At 37.4% G+C, this 21,930-nt stretch overlaps 1 protein-coding gene across 7 annotated transcripts in view; it reads right to left on the bottom strand.

Moving 5' to 3' along the window:
• The window catches only part of MAK (male germ cell associated kinase), a 29,881-nt gene extending 8,194 nt beyond the window's left edge, over positions 1 to 21,687 (bottom strand). For 3 of the 7 annotated variants that reach the window (XM_064424880.1, XM_064424925.1, XM_064424935.1), the window contains exons 1-11: positions 21,577 to 21,687; positions 16,202 to 16,537; positions 14,435 to 14,489; positions 13,368 to 13,489; positions 12,254 to 12,333; positions 10,311 to 10,443; positions 10,048 to 10,219; positions 5,572 to 5,739; positions 3,533 to 3,847; positions 2,328 to 2,518; positions 1,658 to 1,788 (exon numbers count right to left, since the gene is read on the bottom strand). In XM_064424880.1, coding sequence (XP_064280950.1) covers positions 1,658 to 1,788; positions 2,328 to 2,518; positions 3,533 to 3,847; positions 5,572 to 5,739; positions 10,048 to 10,219; positions 10,311 to 10,443; positions 12,254 to 12,333; positions 13,368 to 13,489; positions 14,435 to 14,489; positions 16,202 to 16,302 — 1,468 coding nt within the window. In that variant the 5' untranslated portion in view covers positions 16,303 to 16,537; positions 21,577 to 21,687. Of the gene's footprint in view, positions 1 to 1,657; positions 1,789 to 2,327; positions 2,519 to 3,532; positions 3,848 to 5,571; positions 5,740 to 10,047; positions 10,220 to 10,310; positions 10,444 to 12,253; positions 12,334 to 13,367; positions 13,490 to 14,434; positions 14,490 to 16,201; positions 16,538 to 19,941; positions 20,850 to 21,380; positions 21,402 to 21,526 lie in introns of those variants that run through there. The other 4 variants (XM_064424899.1, XM_064424909.1, XM_064424915.1 and 1 more) reach the window with 4 other exon arrangements.
• Positions 21,688 to 21,930: the final 243 nt, after the last annotated feature.

Below are 21,930 nucleotides of genomic sequence, written 5' to 3'. Positions count from 1 at the left end.
TTTCTGTAAGACCATGAACTCATAATTGATATTTTTATCTGTCAAAAAAGGAACACACAAATTAAAAATACCTATCAAAAACTGGGGTTCCCAAGGCTGAAAATAAACTATTTATTAGAGGGTTAAGTAAAAAAAATAGGACAAAGGTTCTTGTGACGTTACAAGCATTATGAGAGTTAATGGGATTGCAACACATGAAAGCAGCTCCCAGATCTAGTGGTTGCAGAGCTAAAGTAAAATGGATAAATAATAACAACTATGTCCCTTGGACCTATTATTCCCATAAATGTTGAAATTACTTATTTTTTACATCTATGCCTTTCTCATTGAAAACCATGAATACATTAGAATTGTGCTTAACAAAAGATAAGAAATACAGATGACTCTTCCATTTGTGTTACCTTTAGATGGGGAAGTTCCTTGCTCTTTATATTTTTCTTTTTCTTTTGGACTTAAACTGTTGATTCTCTGAGCATCCTATTTAACATTCTAGAATTTATTTCATATTCAGAAGTCATCACTGCCCTAATGAGTTCCTGACAAATTAATCATATGTTGTATCAAAACAACTTGCCTGACAATGGGGAATTCCTCTGTGAGCCACCTAAATTCTCAAACCTGGATTACAGAAGTCATGGCATGATTACTGTAATTGTACAAACCACCACAGTAATAACAAAAGATACGAAGACACCAAGAAAATAATTTGATTGTAGAATATATTCAGAATACTAACTAAAGGAAACATTCTTTTTGCTTTCTCCTTTCCATTCTCATTCCCAGTAATTAAATAATATAATATTATTTTCCTGACAAAATCACCCAGATTTAGACTAAGATATCTATTTCTAAAGAAAGATGACTGCCTTGAGAAAGCAAGTGAGTGTGTGAATTCCTATCAGTGCCAGTAGATGGATATTTCTAAGCATTTTGTACAAGGAAGGGGACTGTGTTTATCAGAACTTGTATGTTCAGAAAACCCCAAACATCCTGACAATGCAAAATTGGTAAATATGCACTATATAAACTCATAGAATGGTTTGGGTTGGAAAAGACCTTAAAGATCATGTTGCTCCAATTGCCCTGCCATGGGCAGGGACACCTTCCACTAGATCAGGTTGCTCAATGTTCCATAAAACCTGGCCTTGAACACTGCCAGGGATGGGGCATCCACAGGTCCTCTGGACAATCTGTCCAGTGCCTCACAACTCTCACAGTAAAGAATTTCTTCTGTATATCTTTTCTAAATTTCTCCTCGTTCCATTTGAATCTATTACTCCTAGTCCTATCACTACAGTCCTAATGAAAAATATGTACATAGTTGTTTAGTCCTCACATACACCTGCTTATAGGTTAATCAGGATATGTTCCAAGTAATCCAAGAGATGTTAGATTTATATTACTGAGGATTTTTTATGTTACAGGTCATAAGAGGGCCTGTGAACTTTTATAGTATACAAGCAGTGTTGAGATCCTGCCATGTTTATATAGCTAGGAATTGCTGCATCAATTGTGATATCTTCTGGGAAAGGCATTTATTCCAAAACATAAAACTTTAGTTTGGTTAAGAAAAATAAAATTATCCTGTAAGAAATCTAAAGCTTAAATGTATTGTATGTAGACTGTATTTTCCATATGTATTGGCTTTTAACCTTACCAGGCAGATATCTTGATTGGTTTATATAGTAATCTTTTGCTGATGTATTTGATCTTTCAGAATCATTTCTCATCAGAGTCTTGTTTTCCCCTCCTGGCTGGATACAGCGTGAAGCTTTTGATTCTGGCACACTGAAAAATCAAAATTTTCAAACCATGTGACCAACAACTCCAGCTCAGAATACCACAAGCTGACCTTAGCCTGAAGAATACCATGCTCTTTGCTTATCCTACTTTTCTCAGTAGAGCCTGTTTCTACAAAGTAACAGTCAAACCTAACACCTCATCAGAGCCTGACCTGGGGTTTGAAGAAAAAAATGTATAACACAACTATGGAATAAAAGCACATGTGGCCAAATGACAGAACATAGTACCATTTAACTGACAAATGAAGTAATGTTAGTATGTCAATTTTTAGTAAAACGGTTTCTTAAATACACAACAAACCTGAATCATATAGTGCCTGAAAACAAATTTGATTCTGTTTGGATATTACTGGCACTATAACAACATAACACCCAAAGCTGATCTCATGAGCTCATGCAATTCTTGGCATTCGTGCAGAATTCTGATGACTTGAATTTTAATAGACTTGTCTTAATCACTCCATGAATCTACTTCTGGACACTGTTTACTAAAAGAAATTGTAATTTTATAATTGCAGGACCTACCTAAAAAGAAATTCCTTGTTTTTCTTTTCTTTTAACAGTGCAATGCTAGGCTTCTTTGAAGATGACATTCCAAATTCTGGGTCATCCAAGTCATCCCAGCTATCCACAGCCTTTACCAAAGTCTGACCCCACCGTCTTCTGCAGTTTTTAGGACCTAGTACACCATTCAGAGGGCCACTAGCTGCTTGTTTCTATTTTAAATTAAAAAAATATTAAAATAATAAAAATTAAAAATAATAATAAAAAAGCACTTTAATTAAATAAAAATTTTTGTATTTTTTATCTAGTATAACGCCTGACTATTGCTTACAGACTTTGAGGGAATTTTTCTCAGTGTGTTGTACCTATTTTGGTCATAGTCTCGTTATGACTTTAAGTACAAAACAATGATGCCAGCATGTATTTGAAGTGTAGTTCTTTTGGACTGCCATCCTTGAACTGCTCAAGTCTACCTGAACTAGTGAGGTTAACATTCTGTTTGCAAATCCAGTTCAGTGTTCAACCACTATTTCCGGCATCTTGCTGAACTCATGCTCTAAACAGTGCTAGGTGAGCTGTCAAGAAATAGAGCACAGGGGTGCAGAACACTGCTGTGCCCCCACGTAATTACAGCAAATAAAAGAAACTTTTCTTTAGCATTATGTTCCAATGAAATTACTAAGTTTTAAAACTGTCCTTCTATCATTTGCTTTCCAGTATTCTCTGAATACCTGTTATTTTTATATTTATATTTTGTATTGCAGTTCAGTGAGTCCAAGCAGAAAGCAAAATGGAAGTTACAAACCAAAGTTTACTATTAATCTTCCTAAAAATCACAATTGCTAAATTCTTACAAGGTTAGGAGGTGGAAGAACCTTTTTTTGGATATTTTCCTGCATGAGGCAAGTGAAGTCCTCCCTTTCTACTTCTCTGTTGTGTACTGAGAGTATTGTTTCTCAAAGGTCAATAAGTAGCAGCTGTTTCAACGCCATTACTGCATAAGCATGTCACTGAGGGCTATTATAATGAGCATTGTTGTTACAAGCAATCTATTCTTCTGACTTGCTATAAAATTTTAATAAGCAGACAGTTATAGCCTCACTTATTCCCTAGTTATCTATCTGTATCTCCTCTAATAAAACATGACAATTTACAAGGGATCACCTGGCTGAACATACTAAGCACTTTTAATAAAACCATCTATGTAGTTATTGAAGACAACTTACAGGCGATGAGTTTTTATTGATAACTGGAAAAAATGGTTGTGCCTGTGGCTGCTGCTGCTTTGGTACTTGCTGGTTAGCTGTATTCTGAGGCAACTGAATTTGCTGGAGAGGCTGGTGGTTAACCTTTGGCAAGGACTGTGGCTGCGTTTTGTCAGGTAAATCAGGTGAAGACAGAGGTTCTGGCTTAGCTTCCAGTTTAGGTAAAGATGGCTTTGGCTCCGTTGGCTGAACTGGTTTAACAGGAGTCTGCTTCTCCAGATACTGTGGAGGAGGTCCTAAAATTTGGCCAACTTGAAAGTAAGGGTACTTCAAAGCCTGCAGAAGAAGATATAACACACTAATTTTAATTTCAAAAAGTTGACTTTGGTAACCCCACCAAAGACCTAAGCAGGTTTCTGAAGCATTTGAGCAAGCTTTATAGAACAGATGGAAGATGGATGCGTAATGAGATCATATGTAAAGTGTATATTGAGAACTGGCAGTTCTGTATTTCAAACTCTTACAAAACTTACAAAGACTGATCCACTTGTACATATAACACAGTCATACAATTTTGTTCCCTTCTTTATTGCTAGGTGGGGCCTGTATTTTGAGGTGCATTACACATTTAACACCATTCTATATTTATGCAGTAACAAATTTCTCTTTTAAAGCAGGTAGTTCCCACAACCTTTACCACATGCTTTATTCACATGTTTCCACTGCTGACTGTGTTTTGGCAACTCAGTGAATAGCCTGAGGTTTTTCAATTAAAAACAAAACAAAACGAACAAAACCAAAAACCCCAGAAGTGAGATGGTTGCCATGTATGGCTTCTACAATTAGAGGATGTTAATGAGCAAGGCTCCTCCCCCATTTTTCTTATCACCTGCTTTTGCTTTTCTTTGAAATACATTCACTGGACCTGCTGTGCCTTCATGGTGTTTATTAAGAAAATACAAAATCTGTCTTAAGGCAGATGTTCATTTGATCCTTTCCTCTGACCTTTCCCTGTCCTCTGCTAGATGCAGAGCATGGACACACCTTAGTAACACACCTCCTCCTGTATCAAAACAACCCACTCTCTTAATCCTTCTGGGTAGGATCCTACTCTTTGTTAGTTCTCAAATGCATATTTTGCCTCAGCTGCACTCAAGAACACACTGCCATATATATGCATTAAACTCTTCTTTTTGACTGTGGATTACAAAACCGCTGCAGCTGCTTCCTCGATAACTCACCTGGGTAAAAGCTGGTTATTTGCTTTTATAAAGCACCATAGAGTATTTTGTGTAGAGGTACACAGTACTGGACTACAGATAGATCTCCATCACTGTACAATAGACATGCTTTTTAAAGTGGAGAGGAATGGTTGCTTTATTTGGTACCATCTGCTTAACTGCTTCTGAATCACTTACACTACATCCACCTAGCGTAACTTGCAATATATCCTTTCTTTCCCAATTGTATTCCTCTTTTATACATTCTATATAGGATTACATTAGGTATGAATAATATTAAAAAATCCACAGAATGTAACCATCTTTGGTCCTTGAAATATGTTTTATGAAAATTAACTTGGAGAAAAATCGTGACCTTTGTGAGCTATTGTCATGTTCTTCCTTTATCACTTTGTACAATTTTCATTCCATGTACAAATAAGCCTTAGCTCTTCCATACTGCATTCCATCTGTGGCTTCACAAAAAACAAAGTTTTCAAACTTTTCAGTACTTGCCCTTGTACAGATGGGAAGGAAAACCAAAGTGGTGAAATGATGACAGACACAATTGAAGCATTTGCAAATCAGCTATTTCTCTGTACAGAGAGAATTTTAAGATATGCAGTACGGAAGACAACATTGCAGAAATAACTAAAGAGTTTCTGATGTCTGCTGAGCCAGGTTTAGAACTACCATTTAGTCTCGTTCCCACCAAAGTGTTCAAAATGAGGAGACATTTGAGGCCATCACTACTCTGACAATCAATCGTTCTCTGTATCTACAATTTTTTAACAATGCAAGAAAATTCAGTCTTATACTTAATCATTCATGTGCTCAGACCTGGCTTGCTGTAGGTCTCTTCTTTGGATTCCAGTTCAGCATATCACTCATAAGCTGTATTGCTTCATTGCTTGCATTTGGGATGAGAGTTTTTAGGCTTATAGGGACACATTGTGGGAAACGGAAATTCATGGCAGAAGCAAGGTGGTATCCTTCTGTCCAGTCACTCTGTTTCAAAGGAAAGAAAAATCAGCACCAGAAAAGAACAAAGATGTATTTAAGGCAGCTTGAGTCATGCTTGGTCTGCATGGCTCCTTCCTATATAGGTGAAAACAAGCATTTCTGTTTTCCATGACAATTATTACAACACTAGGGAATGCAGCATCAGTCTCCAATGGCAGTCTTCCTGAAGTCTCCTGTAGCTACAGGTGGAACCATCACCATGAATAGCACACTTTGACACATTCTATCCAAAGGAGACCAGAGTGCAGCACCACCAGGAATGGTACAGAACTTCCCATCTGCCACAGAAATGAGCCCAGCAGCTGACTTCAACATGCCCTCTTTATGGAAATAGCAGAGGCGAGGCCCCTCCATTCACCATGACACAGTTGTATAACCATGATGCAGCCAATACAATAGAGCACTGATCCCACCATTATGACAGTCAATGATTAAATTACAACAAGACAGTATTGCAACAATAAAAACCATGATCACCAGATAAACACTTTTTGAAAAAGTTCTTAACTTTCTAAAAGTAAACCGTGAAGTCCTTCATTGCTTGATAACTGCATTCTTGGAATACAAAACTATAGGATTATCAAAGCACTCAAAAGACCATTTACTCCACACCCTTGTACCTTCCTGACAGGTGTTAAGTCTCAAAAAGCTTCCAACTTCTGGCAATCCACAGCCAGACTACAGCGATTACTCCAGAGAGTAATCTCCTCAAGATTAGGAAAATGGAGGTTTCTTGTACAAAAATAAATGACCATTGTTGAGTGTCCTCTCATCCATAGATACCAAAAAGGACTATCTAATTCTTCCCTCTAGAGTGGCCTTTTTATTCATTGGAAGGTGTATTTATTTTCCTTTCTTCCAGTCTTTGTACAGGCTAAAGAAATTCAATGCCTAAGGTGCAGGCTTTTAAAGTTTTATTTCCTCTCTAGACTCTCGATTTTTTTTCTCTTGAAAACTCTAAACTGGATATACTATAGCAAGCAAAACGGAAAGATTAGTTCACAGGTTAATAGGCAAAAATCCTTTTTCTACAAACTGGTATGGTATTTGTCTTTAGACATACAATACACTAAATAGCACCTATGGCCTCTCCTACAGATGTGGTAGCTGGATGGTATAGCTGATTATTCCTGCCTAGGTACAGCATTCTGTGCACTACTGGAAAAGTTTCTTTAAAGCTACACCTCTAATTCTATACATAAAAAAAAACCTTCTAAATTCTAATCTTCTTTTCTAACAAAATTCTTCTCTGCCTGCCATCTACTAGCTTAAGTAGCAAAAGCTACTCCACTGGACAGCCTTTAATACAATTAAAAAAATTTCATCAGAGGCAGAACCACTCGAGTTCTGTTCAAATCATCTTTTGAGTAAGAGCCAGTGAAGCTTGTTACTCTCTGGGTAACTCCTTCCAAAGAGGTATGCTCTTATCATGCAATTTGTATAGAAATACACTGCTGAGAATGTTATCAGGGACAGCATTAGAAACCCTGCTGAAGACAAGGTATGACACTTGTGCTCTTCCTCTATCCACCAAGCGTACTGCAGTGCTACAGGGCAAACTGGACTGATTTGATACAATTTGGTCTTAAGGCACCCTGACAGGCATTACTCATCTTTTTATGTAGAACAGTTTTAGCTATGTTAGCACAGTCCATAGTAACAAACCTCAAATATAATTATAAACCACATCTGCTTAAAATAAGTCTCAAGATTTCAAGTGACTTCCTCTTTCACCTCAGAGAACTGTTTGTTCTTTTAAATCAATGGAGAAACACTTCCCTCCTTCACTGCACTGCCCTTCTTTATTGAGTTTGGTGGCATTCTGTCTGCTAGAAATAAAGGAACACTTTGCAACAAAGGCTGCATGTTGAACTGATGAAGCATAGGGATAAGGTGAAAACAGTACAAGAGAAAAAAAGAAAAATACATTTATATATTTATACAATAATACATTTATATTTAATATAATAAATAAATTTTATAATATTTTATAAATATTTATGTCATATAATAATTTAACAATGTACTTATATTTATTAAAATTAATTTGCAATAATTTAAAGTGCCATTGCCAACCTTCAGCTAATGAAAACGCATTTCATTGATCTCTGCTACTGAGGTTGTCATCAATTTTTTCATTAAATTTACATAGTACAAGTGCACCACCACTGCCAATACCTGAATGGTGCAATTTAATTTATTCATAAAATAAATAAAGCAACTTACTTTATAAAATAAAATATTTGCCAGCAACTATTTAAAACACCTAGATTCACAGAAGTCATTGGTATGTTGTTATGGACTTAAGCACAGGAAGGTAAACTGGAATGAAGATAGCCTCTGAGCATAATTCCTCTAATTCTTATTGCAGGATAACAGAATAAATGAAAATCCATGTCTGAAAAAATAATATTTGTAGAACTATCTGCAAAATCAGACTATTAAAATAACTTCTACTTACATTTCTCAAAATGTAACAAGTACTTGTAACAAATGCATTATTTGTTGTGCTAATTCCTATCATACTATTTAAGTACTCCTTTTACACAGCAATCTCCCTGAAGAGTGCCTTAGCACTGTTGCAAGGAGAGAAAATTCCTGAGTCTGCCCAGCAGATGACAGGGGCACAAAGTAATTAATTATAGTTTCCTGATTCTAGAGGGCTGACTTACAGTGCCCTGAACTCTTAGGGCCTTTAAGGGAGGCTACAATTTTTTCTGGATTATTCAACTGATAATGCTCCCTACTTTCCCAAGCAGTAAGCTTTCTAGTCAGGGAATGACAGACACTAAACAGTCAGAATTTGCTTCTGTTAGCTCCTTGTAAGGTTATAGAAAAAAATACAGCAATCAGCTCAGTGCTGCTCTGCTACTGCACACAGTGAAAACCTCTCTCTGATCTCCCTGCACTTCAGAGCTTGTTTATGCTGTACATTGAAAATGTTCCAGAAGCCAGCATGGTGCTGTCTTTCAGTCTTCTTATACATCAAAATGCTCTTCTTACTATCCTAGATTTGTGATCTACTTCAGAAAGTTCACATCTGCATTTGAAAACTCAAGTGTTAAAATACTGCTCCTATTTGCACATTATTCCTGAGGCACAACTGTGTCATGGCAAGCAGTATTTTACACATCATACCAGTTTTCACTGCGTCCTCCTGACTCAATTTTCACTTCCACAACATATCATCTATAACTCTCCACCTGACCTTTTCCTCTTTGCTCTGTCATGAGTTTGCACCTGTTTCTCAGAATGTTCTCTTGGATGTTTTCCCACCACTTCAAGCTCTGCATGTTCCTAGCTAAGCTTAATCCATTTCTGTTTGAAGTTTTCTCTATTGATAACAGCCACTTTACTGTACGAGAATTATACTGTATTTTATACAGGTAGAACATTTATGAAACTGATGTATCTTTCTCCACCCTTAGGTTCCTCAGATCTAGGTGGACTGTGTTTGGTCAGTTATTCCACCAAGTTCTATCTGCGCCCATAAAATACTGATATGTATCTGCCATTTCTTACTTTAGTCTACAAAAATATTTAATAGCATATGGTCTTTTTTTTCAGTTCATTCAAAATTTTGAAGGTAACCTTGTTCTTTTCTTGCATGTTCTTCCATCCATTTAGTAAAACAACTTTGAAACTGAATATAATTGCACCCATTTTTATATGCACTACCCGAACCATCCTTGTAATTTTAAATAGCATTTAGCTCATCCAGAAAATAAGCAATAATATTTGTTTTCTCTCTAAAATACTGCACATATTCCCTCAATTACTTCTTATTGCTAATAATATTTATGAGACATCTGTGTTTGAGATGAAATGTTTATTTTATGCTTTAAAAATAAGAAAAGCATAATTTGTCTTATTTATGGTAACTTTTACAAGCTCTGAATTCTGTGTGCCAGCACAGAAGAATTACACTTTTGGGAAGGGAAAGCAAACTGGCTCTGGTAAATTAAATCCTAGGAGGCTTCTGATTTGCTTTCCATTATGAATAGCATTAAACAACTAAATTAAACAATTTTATCTGGTTTTCATCACAGGAGAGCAAGGCTTCATATAATGGTATGATATGCAACAGATGCTAATCTACAACAAAAGAGTAGCATTACATGCCTTAATGGAAGCTGAAAAGAAATACAGCTGAGCAAACACTAAGTGTGCAGGAAATTTATTGAAACAATAATTCAATATATATGTTCTGAAAGATAACACGGGATATTTTGTAATAATTAGATTTAATTTCTTTTTTTGTAATAAAATTGTGTGAGGTTTTTTAAGCCTTACCTTCTTTGGAGTCCCTAGGACTTGGCAAATTTTGAAGATTTCATCTACTTCGCTTGTGCCTGGGAAAAGAGGTCTGAGTGTGTATACCTCAGCCATTATGCTGCCAACTGCCCATATATCAATAGGTGAGCTATAGACAGAAGATCTCAGCAAAACTTCAGGAGCACGGTACCTGTGAGGATGGAAGAAAATAATAAATAAGTCAAAATGGTCATAAGAGGTTAATTAGTTAAGCTGATGTATTAAATTCTTGATATACTTACCACCTGGTAGAAACATAATCTGTGTAAGGTGGCTGAGATCTTAGTTCTCTAGCCAACCCAAAATCTGCAATTTTCACAAGTTCTGGTCCACTACAAAGAAGGTTTTCAGGCTTCATATCCCTATGAAAAAATCCTGTAGAAGACCAAACAGAAAAGAATTGCAAATTATCACAGAATCACTTCCTAAACAGCAATTTCTAATAAGAGTAATCCAATATTTACTTTGGGATGTTTTGGAGGACTTATATAGTGGTTTTCAGCCTTTTTTCTTTTATATTTTTTAAAAACTCAACAAAAAATAATTGGAACCCTCCCCCAACAAATGCACACTTTTTCCCTCTAGTGATTATTACACCAAGTGTTCTCAAATTAACAAATGCAAACTGGCATTAGCACACTAAGGAAAATTAATTGGCTGGTAGCAATATCAAGTAAAAAAACACTTTCAGAATGAAATCTTTTGCAAAAAATTACAACTGCTTTGTCAGTTTTGCATAACTGAAAATTGAGCATCTGACACACTTACTTGATTCATAAAATTGCACAAATGATTTTTAGCTAGTTATTCATCATTCTGACAACAATTTGGAGATACAGACATATACAGGAAATCCAAATGCTGCTCAGAAATATTAATATTAGTAATGGAAGCACATAAAGCTTCTTCATTGCTTGTTGTTGGCTTGAGGACCTCTATACTTGGGCAGTGGTTAAGTCACTAAACAAATTAATTTTGCTGTTTAATTGGAACACACAATTTTTTATGTTATCCAATAATTCAACTGAAATCCACTTGCTAGAATAAAGCACTGAATTTCTACATGCATAAATTGAAAATGACTGTAAGAAATTGGCTAAAATCATTACAGTGAAATGTAAATGTTCAAATTTATAATACCAGTATTCCCTTATACACTTACGGTCAAATCAAGATATTAATATTGTAACTTAAAGTTTGAAGTTTTTCTTAAAATCTAATTTTCTAATTTATTTCACAGAGAAATAAGGGAGGAAAGGAGGATACTAACAATCAGAGAACAGTATATGATCCTGATTAGAAAGACAAGAAAGTGACAATTTCTGGGTATTTGATAATACCAAATAAAACTAATTATTCATTTAATTCACCAACAGGCCTCTTCAGGGTACATTGAAAGCAAATCAAACCTCACTAGAAACACTGTTTCTTAATTTATTTTCAGCTAACGTTTTATTGTCTTTGGGAAGTTTTAAGGATACTAATGTGATGTGAAGAACTACAAAACCAAAAAGTTGAGCATGACAGTAAATTACTACCTTTTTAAATGCAAAGGAATTTGATACCAGTATTTCAGAATACAGTTTGCAGACAGATATTAAACATGAGCTTTAGGAGTTTTGAAAACATTGTTAAACTTTTTATTGTTGTGAGCACACCTCACCTCTTATTTAGACTGTGCCTGTAATTCCTAGAAATATCCCGCCTACTAAAATATTTAAATCCAGGTTGTATTTGATAAGAATACTATTTTAATTTCTTAGTGAACAAGTTATTTTAGTATTTTTATATGTAGAATATCATGTTAGTTATGGTATCTCAACAAGAGTACTGATGTATTAATGCTTTTCAATTAGATCTTTTTGAGGATGCAGAAGTGATTACATACAACAGCATACAACATTTCTTTAGTTTGTTTATTAATTTGCTAACTAAAGTAGAAAAACTACTCCAGTGTATCAACAACATCCAGTGCTTTCCAAGAGAAAGAGGAAAATCCAGTTATAGGAAAACAAAGAAAACTTCAGGCAAAGTTTAAAACTGCACTACACTTGAAACTGGTAACCATGATTTTATCAGAGACGATTAATAGCCCTTGCTAGGTTATTTTATTAATGTTATTTCTGTGTATGATCTTATTTTTTAAAAAAAGTGCTACACAGTTAAACCCTAGTAGGAAACCTACCGTGTTTGTGGATGAAAGCCAGCCCTTGCAATATCTGATACATCATATTTCTGATGACTGACTCAGGGAAAAACTTGTTTCTGTGAAGAAACAGGGTAAAAACGTACATAATTCAGAAAAATAATGTGTCTTCAGAGCACACGTGTTTCTTTATTTTGCCTAACACATCATGAACACATGAAAACAGACCCATCAAGTCAAAGTAAGAGAGATGCAACTCCCATTTCAAAACTCTATTGGGCCTTAATCTCAACCACTTTAAATGCAGCAGCAGAACTTCTGTGCTGAGATGCTCATGGTGCTACCTCTCTGTAGAAGCTGGCTGGCCAGTAGTGTGCTCGACCAGGTGAGTGTGGAATGCACAGTGATGCAGCAGGGCAGAGATGGCACAGTGCAGCACAGGTAGGTGCATTTCCCAGTGCTGCCCTTAAGGAAGCCCTGGTAAGAGCAATTCTACTCAGCTGCAGAGTAACAATGTGCTCATGTCACCAACAGCTACCTCAGGATGTCAATCCAAGAGCTTGGCACATTAGGAGACACAAGTGCATGACAATGTCTGAAGGAAACCCACAACAAAGACAAAACAATTCATCAAAAGAAAATGTTATTGAAAAGGCAGGTCCTGCTCTGAAGACCACCTTGCAAGCCTTACTATGTACTGCATGTCCAAGATTGCAACATCAGAGTTAGCCTATATTAGGCCATTCTTACAAAGATGCATCCATGTACCATCCCCACCTTAAGTAAAACCCATGAGCAAAAGTAGCATGAACCAGTGTTCACCCAGTCCTTCATACATTAGAATGAAGGCTAATGAAGAAAAAAAACCAAAACACAACTGTTTGGAATTTCTCTCATGGCTCTACACAAAGGCATGCCAACTGTCTTGTTAACAAATGATCAAACTTATTTCCAAAAGCTTTACAATATTCAGTGTCATAACAGAGCAATGCAGAAGTATATCCTCAAACAAGCTGGTGCAGCAACTCTGGTTCACATCAATGGGGCTACAAGAAGAGCCAAAACCAGACATCCCCAAACTGTTCTTCAAAGCAGTATGAGAATCATTAAATAAAGCATGATAGCACATTATTTTTCTGTGAAAAAGACATACCTATCCTTCATTAGCTGATAGAGATTTTCCTTCATGTACTCAAATACAAAATAAAGGTGGTCATTTTCTCGTATGACTTCCTTCAATTTTATTACATTGGCATGGTTTAGCTTCTTCAGAGACTGCAACAGAGCAAAATGCAGCTTCAGATAACCCCACAGTGACCTTGATGCCTTACCATAACTAAATTTTTAACATGTACATTTCTAGCACAGAATCCACACAACATGTTCATATGATACCCCATTATTTATCTTGTAATCTGTTCTAAAGAACAACCCAGAAGTTTGAACGAATCTCAAAGTAAAAGCAACAACTCTATTAATAGTAGTTTAAACCTATTTCTAGGGATTACCTCAGGGCTGGAGTAAAGATTAGCACAAAAACCTAATTCCCTACAACAAAAGGCAAATCTGAAGCAGTAAGAGCTCTTGCTCACTGTACAGAATAAGAAAACCTGCATATTTTTTCCCCTTCTTTTTGGCATGAAACTTTCATGAAGAAGGATTCTATTACAGATGCCCATTTTGGCCATACTGATTTTTATGAAGTCTCTAATAAGTTAAATCAAAAGCCCTTTAGTAGGGAGTTCTGTATATACATAAAATCAGATGATTTTATGTATATACAGAACCACAGAATTATTTGGAATTTATGCCCAGGTTTTCAAGTGTTATTCTCTCACTTGGCTAGCCAAAACTCCCAGTGCTTTCTACAGATGCCCCAAACACAAGATATATGGAATGGACACACAGCTAGAAAACTGGAGGTAAAATGAAAGAGAAGGATGGTAAACCACAGAAATATACACATGCAAAATTAATTTATTTTCCTTTCTCAAAGATAAGAGGCTTAGCTATGAGACATGGCCACTGCTTGAGAATAGTGGAATATTCCACAAATCAGCAAGACCTCTAGGAGTGCCAGCACCCCACAGTTTTGTGAAATCTGTCAGCTTTTAAGGAGTTCACAGAGCTTGGCCTCGCTTGGACACAGTAGCTGCCCTTTTCCTTCATGCAAGCCTAACCAGACACTTATTTTTAAATATGGCATGTTCATCACTTTACCTTGACTTCTCTCAAATTCATACATTCATCCCATGAATAGAACTTTCTTTTCATTCTGAAATAAAGTCCAAGATAAAGTATTTTCAGTGGACAGTACAGAATGCTTTTAGAATTAGAAAATCTAAATTATATTTTCTAAGACTAGCAAAATCTATATTTTGAACTCAATTTAAAACATTCTAGCATACCCATCAGCAATATAATCAAAAACAAAGTCAGCACTTAGAATTGCTAAAAATGTACAGTGATTAATCAACAAACACCAAAACTGAAATATCTTTAGAAGAGTACAGCCATAGACCACATTACTGTGAAGTAAAAGGGACATAAAACACCCCTTTGGATAATTTGAATTGTGCTTTTAATAATAAAGCAAACAACAATGATAATGCACATACAACATGGAAAATCACATCCTTATGCATAAGCTGCATATTCTAGGAACACTAGCAAAAAATTTTTGAAATCTGCAAAATATCTGGAGTGTTTTCTATTGTAATTAAGCATCTGACTTGACTGGTCATTTAAAAAAATCTATTCTAAGATACTAATTTCAAAAAAAAAGGTTTAATTTTTTTCAAGCAACATCATAGCCTCTAAACTAATTGTTATACATAATAGTGTAATACATTTATTTGTAAGTAAGTTCTGCATAAATCCAAATGTGGACATTTGCTGTTGCTCAGATCTTGGGATGAAGTTGTGAATGTCATTGCTGCATTTTGGTAAGGTTTTAGCACCAAAAGTGAAGGGATTTAAACCCATAATTTTAATTTAAAATAAAAGTATCTTCAAGCAAAACTGTACCCCCTCAATTCCCAAACTTAAAAATCACACAACAGAATTTCAAATCCTGAAATCACAAAATAAACCACTTCCCACAAAATATTGCTCCTTTTGCTAAAAATAATTAAAATAATCATTGGAGATTCTTTCTTTAGCTTAGATTAATATTAACTTCAGTAACAGTACCAGCAAGATATGGTGAAACATGAACCTCTGAGAAATTCTTAAATAAAAAGTCAGTCAATTATATTACAATTATCTTACTGCAGGAGATCCACAAATGAGAGGAAAAAGACTGAGCAAATTACAATTTCTGGTATTTCAACTTACACTTTATATCCTGCTTGCAATTCTCTAGGAATACAAGGGGAATTCCCCCATGCTTTGAGTAGATTTTTTCTTATTTCGTAATCATCTTTTAAGGCAAGTATGACAATACTCTTGATTACACAGAACACAAGTTTATTAGAGCCAGGGAGACAGCCTTTATTTACCTGACCAGATTGTTACTGTTACTTATCACTATAGCAACACCTGAAACTTAAAGCAGTACTTACAAAGAGCTGGTGGGCTGGGAGGGAATTTCAAATCTACCTGTTAAGGTAGCTATTCCTGCAATTCATATAAATAAACTCCCTAATTAATACCATTCACTTTTGGCTCTCCTTTGGTGCTGGCCTAACAACATTTTTAGAAGGAAGCATGTTCAAACTGAACAAAAGCAGCATGCAATTATACAAGCCAACATAAACCAGTAAACTAAACTGATGTGTTTCTCTACTGATCAGTTACCAGAAATCTGACTCACAATCACCATGTTAAACATCTTAATTAAAAAAAAAAATATATATATTTGGTTATGTTAATTTCCTTTTAAAAGGGGACTTTTTTCAGTTCTACACAAATGGAAAACAAAAACAAAGCCAAAATTGAAAATCTAAGATTTTGCAAGTACCTTTATTGAATTGAGATGCTACATACCTTTTGATAGCCACAAGTTCTCCTGACTCATTGCTCTTCCCCATCAACACGCTGCCATAGGTGCCATCACCCAGTTGTTTCATAATTGTGTAACGATTCATTTTTTTTACAACTCAGACAGCCAGAAGCTAACAAAATGCTAAATATATTCTGTTTTATTAAAGGGTTCTGTGCTCTTTGATTTTCTTAAGAGAAATCTTCCAGACTGTTTTACGCTGGTGAATGTTTCTCATAACTATGCAGGATATTCACTGTTCTCTTCCAAACTATAGCTGCTTTGAGATCCAGTTATGAAGAATGGGAGACAGAAGAACATGGTCATTCTCACACAGATCCCTAAAAAAAAAAAAAAAAAAACCCAACAAAAAAAAGACTAGGTAATTTTACAGTATTTTAGGAAAGAGATACTCTACTACTTGTATCAAATAATAACACCCTCCAGAACCATATGTGCTTTTTAAACGGATGTAAATGCAATTAGCTCCTTTAAACTTCTCAAACCAGAGAAGGTGCCTACTTTACAATTAGGGTTAGAGTAAGCAGAAACTGGAGAGTCAAGGTTACTGTCATAATTCCCTAGAACCAGTGAAGTGCTTTTAAAGCTGGTGTATTCTGATAGAAACCCACATTCTGAATTTGTAGACAGTAGCAGCTTCCTGAACTATAACAAAGGCACAGCTGAAGTTCTGGAAAACATAAGGACAAATTTTGCACAGGGTGCCACGGCAAACTTAAGGTTTGAACACTGTGTTTTGGATTGGTAATGCAAGTAGGCTTTCTATGCTTAAAAGTTAGTGAGGAAGGGAGGTAGAGCAGCAAGATGACCACTGCATTTCATCCATATATACCGATTTGTTATAAATGGACATCTTGCTCTGAAGTTCACATAATTCTTAGGCATGGTAATGTCTGAAGAGTTAAGTTTATTCTTCAATTTTACAAGGTTGCAGAGAGAAGCATAGAGTTTACATGCACTGCTATGGAAGATTAAATCTGAACTGTCATTTGGAGAAGAATTCATACTGAACCATGTTGAATCACCGTATTTGAATCCATGCAAATATTATTTGAATCCCAATCCAAATTTGAATCTGAACCCCAGCTTCCATTACACACCATACTATCTGTCACCAACACTTCAGATGAAGGCCAGTTGCCAGATGTTAAACACAAAGAGTCACTCACTCATTTATGCAGGACTAGGAAACTAAGAAACTAAGAACCTCCCATTGTACCATTTACTCACTGTAAGCCAAATGCTAATATACAAACACTGAATATTGGCATACAAAAATAAAAACTCAAAACCAATATATATATAGAATAAAACTCAAGTCAATGAGAACACACCATCAGTCTACCTTTATCAGAGATTGAGAACATAGCATGCAACTCTCTAGTCCTTATCCTTATGCCAAAATTAGCTACAGTCTAGTCTGTTCAAACAGATTAAGAAACTCTGATTCAGCTGATAACAAGACTCAGGCTTGAGGTTTACAGGCAAAATAACAATAAAATTAGCCTCTCAAGGAGTGTGAAATATACAGTCTCAAGCAGACTAGCCTGCTGTGCAAAGGAAACAGCTGCCTGGAAAACAGACTGGTGTTTCTAAGTTGTTCTTAGCTGAAATGCTGCTTCCTTTATAACACATAACACAGTGTTACTCCCTGTAGCTTCTGTTAGCAGGAAAGAATCTCACATCACCCATCAAGATGCTGCTGGCCTAGTGGACACCTCAATTTATCATCTTTGCACGAGGCAACCTTCATTTTGTCAGGGAAAGTTACAAAGAATTTTTTTTCTACACCCATCTACATCTCCCCTCCACTAAAGCTACAGCTATAGTGAAATAAGATTTCTGGTTAATAGTGTATTCTGAAACAAAGATAAAAATCAGATTTAACAAAAAATAACATAGACATCTCAAATTATGATGAGATTTTAAATTGGACTTTCATATATTTAAGCAAATTATTTTTCTCAGAGTTCAGCTTTATATCTTATTCCCCAGAATGCCTGCACGCACTCTAGTCTTTAATACCATCAATAGTGTCTTTTTACAACAAGGCTATTTGTTGACTCTGGTACTAAGCAGATGATCAAGTGTATTTATTCCAAGTTAAGATATATTCTGCATACACATCTTGCAAGTTGTCAATAGTTAGCTCTAGGCATACATTAAAAAAACAAAAGCCTTGAGGGTATCCTTATACCCATTTTAACACACAGGATCACATCTACAGGGTCAGCAATGATAAACTGTGTCTGCATTTTGTGTATAGGTGTACACAGGTGTATTATGTGAAGTGAAATGTACCAGTTTTGTGTGCTTGTGTTGGTATTTTTTTTTGAGGGGATTCAGCAATATCTGCTACAGATGGCGCTAGCTTGAACTCCTAGAGTTACATTAAGAAGTTGGAGAATTTGCATGCATTTCATGCTCAAATTTTTGCTCTCTAACAAAGTGTACCAAAAACAACAGGAGAAAAACTTGTATTTGCAACAAACAGAAAAAGATCTAGACACAACCTCAAGTTTTGGCCTTTAAATCCTTTAATTTTGGTGCCTAAATCCTATCAGCTTTCCAAGTAGTTTTCATTGGAGTATATATTAATCACATACTTCAACAACTATCCAATTCTAATATTTTGGCATGTGCAATCAAAACAACCTCACAGAAATTGTTCCTTCCCCCCAGAAATTTCATGTAATACAACACATCACAGACCCAATTATTCATTTTGTCTGCTCTGTAATACATTTTGTGGCCTTACTACTTTTCTGCTGTATACTTTAATTTTTAGGGTACAAAAACACCTGATCAAGTAAAGTACAGAAAAGTCAGTGCTTTCCTTCAATAATCAAGTGGAAGTGTCAAATTCACTCCATGGAAATGCACAAAACAAGGTGTGAAAATCAGGTACCCGGATAACAATGTCTGTGTACCATCACACTGACATGTACTAGAATTACAGAGCATGATGATTAGAACACAAATGCTCCAGAGATTCACATTTCACTATAACAGACTTCTGCAGACTTGGTAATTTTCACCACTCATACCCAGATCAGATATGCAATTTTTTCCTCAGTGTTCTATCTGCATTTTTTCCCAATCTGCAGCTCAGTTTTGTATTTTGTACCAACCTGAGGAAAAGCAAGGGCCCAATTTAGCTTTTCTGATTAAAACATGCCTTTGGAGTGTTCTTTTCCATACTAATGCTTAAATTATATTATTTCAGTGACGCAAAGCTCTAAAATGTAAAATTTTTGTAACAGGTACCAAACAGACAAAGAGAAATCCTAGTCTAAACAACAGCTTGTTGTTGCTCTTAATGACATACTGCACATAATCTCTTTACACAGGATTTAGGAAAGATTAAAGCCAGGGACAAATAGAGGACAAAATAAAATAGCTTGACAGAATCTTTAATTTGTGTAAATTTAGCAAACCTGAACAAGTACTAGAGAATTGACACAAATCATCATTTTACTGTATTACTGACATCTTAAGCACTAGCAGCAATTTTGTATTATTTTAGATGTCTGAATTACATTTCAAAATGTAATAAATAGCAATAAATCACCCACATTTCTTATATACAAGTACTAGGCTTTACCAAGAGTTCTACATTTGCATCCTAAACAAACTACTCTCAAATAATTAGAAACTAGGACATATGACCCAATAAGACATCCCACCCAGAGAAGCAAAACACCCACAACCAAATTTTACCAACCTGTTTACAGTAACTGATGAAATCACCAAACTGTTTGCGTGGCACAGTACTGTTCTCAATGATCAGAACTGGCAGTATTGCACAGCACTGAATGTATGCTGACACTGATTTTAAAAGTAAAAAACCAAAACAAATTCAAAACCAAATCCAACCACAAAACAACAAACGAATTTTCCTACAAGAGCCTTCTTGGTAGTGAATGTATATTACTAAAGCTGCCAGTAATCAGGTCCCATGATGGTGGATCCAGTTCTTGAGATTAACCTCAAATCCATTACTCTAATCAAATACCAGCAGTTATTTAAAAACACGACACTCAGCTGCAAGAAAGAAGTCAGTAACATTGACAATAAATACTGGTGCTTTGAAACAGACTGCCTTAATTTTTTTTTAAGTCCCTTAAAAATCTAATATATTATTCCACTTGTGTGTATCAGGCATTCAGGATGGGGTATATCAAATTAAGAACTCCAGTTTGCTCTAAGTATTTTCCCCTGTTTTGCTCCAAACTAGTTTTGGTTTCAAACCAAAATTATTCACACCAACTCTTTCAGCAGATTACCACCATGCCAGCAAGCCTACCATTTCCTACCCGCATGAAACCCCTTCCCATAACACGGTACAGCAAGTTTCAGCATAACAGTGGTTTCAGTGCTGCTGGAACTTCAAGACTCCAGTCTTGGGCAGCATTCAGGAGCAATATGAACCACTCATCTTTCAGCACCCGCACCACTGTAAGTTTCAATAAAACACGTTATGGTTGAAGGGACCATAGGGTTGAAGAATCATTATGGTCAGAAGGGACCTATGGTTATCACCTAATCCAAACTCCCTGCCTAGGTACGGTGACCTAAAGCAGGTGACACAGGTGCACATCCAGGTGGGTTTGGAATGTCTCCAGAGAGGGAGACTCCACAGCCTCCCTGGGCAGCCTGTTCCAGTGCTCTGCCACCCTCAGTGTAAAGAAGTTCTTCCCCATGTTGAGGTGGAACTTCCTGTGTTCCAGTTTATGGCCATTGCTCCTCACCCTGTCGCCAAGCACCACTGAAAAGACTCTGGCACCATCCTCCTGGCACCTGCCTTTGAGATAATTGTACGCACTAACGAGATCCCCTCTCCGTCTTGAGAATGGAAACAAATGCTCGTTTCCACTTCAGTTCCGCCTGGTGACATTCAGTCGCCTCCCGAGTGCTCCCAGTACCTTCCCTGGCACTCAGGGCGCCGAGGGGAGCACGGCGCTCCTGCCGTGGCACTCGGCACCGCCCGGCCTGCCAGTGCCACCCCGCTTCTCCTGAACAAAGCCGCACCTCCCCTCATTAACCGCGCAAGGGCCGGGTCTGCCCTACCCCAGCCCAAGCAGGCAGGGTCCCTGTCCCCGCTGCCGCCCCCACAGCCCAGCCCAGCAGCGGGGCAGCTCCCCCACACGCGAGTTCACCGACCCAAGCGCCCCGAACCAGGCTGGGGGCCGGCAGCAGCCCTCCCCTTCGGGAGCGGAGCTCCGAGCGCTCCCGCTCAGCCCACACCCGCACCTCCCCCGTGCTGGGAGGACCCCAAGAGGCCCAGCCCCCGGAGCACGGGCGCTCACCAGCCCGGCCCCAGGGGCACTCGCCGCCGTCCCCGCCGCCCCTCACTCACCGCGGCGCTGCGGGCGGAGCCAGCTCGGTGCCGCCGAGCCCCCGGCCCGCCGCCGCCTCCCTCGGCCGGGCCGCTCTGCCCCGTCACCGGGGCGACGGGCGCGGGGCGGGCCCCGCCGCCGGCACCGCCCTCCCGGCCGCGGGCACGGCTGCCAGGGAATGCCCGGTGGAGCGAGGGGCTGGGAGGTGGTGGATGAGCAGCTCTGCGGGGAGCGGGGACAGCACCCCTTTGGAAAGGGAATGATGCGCAACGGGAGCTGAGCCTGATGGCGAGAGTCGCGTCACAGGCTCCCTGATGGTGGCCCCATGATACGCGAGATCTTCTTTAGACAGTCCTTATTGTATTTACTGCTAA

Source organism: Passer domesticus, chromosome 1, assembly GCF_036417665.1.
Source record: "Passer domesticus isolate bPasDom1 chromosome 1, bPasDom1.hap1, whole genome shotgun sequence".
NCBI classification, from domain to species: Eukaryota; Metazoa; Chordata; class Aves; order Passeriformes; family Passeridae; genus Passer; species Passer domesticus.
The sequence above is the reverse complement of the archived record's forward strand: the minus strand, read 5'-3'. Positions and strand labels throughout refer to the sequence as shown.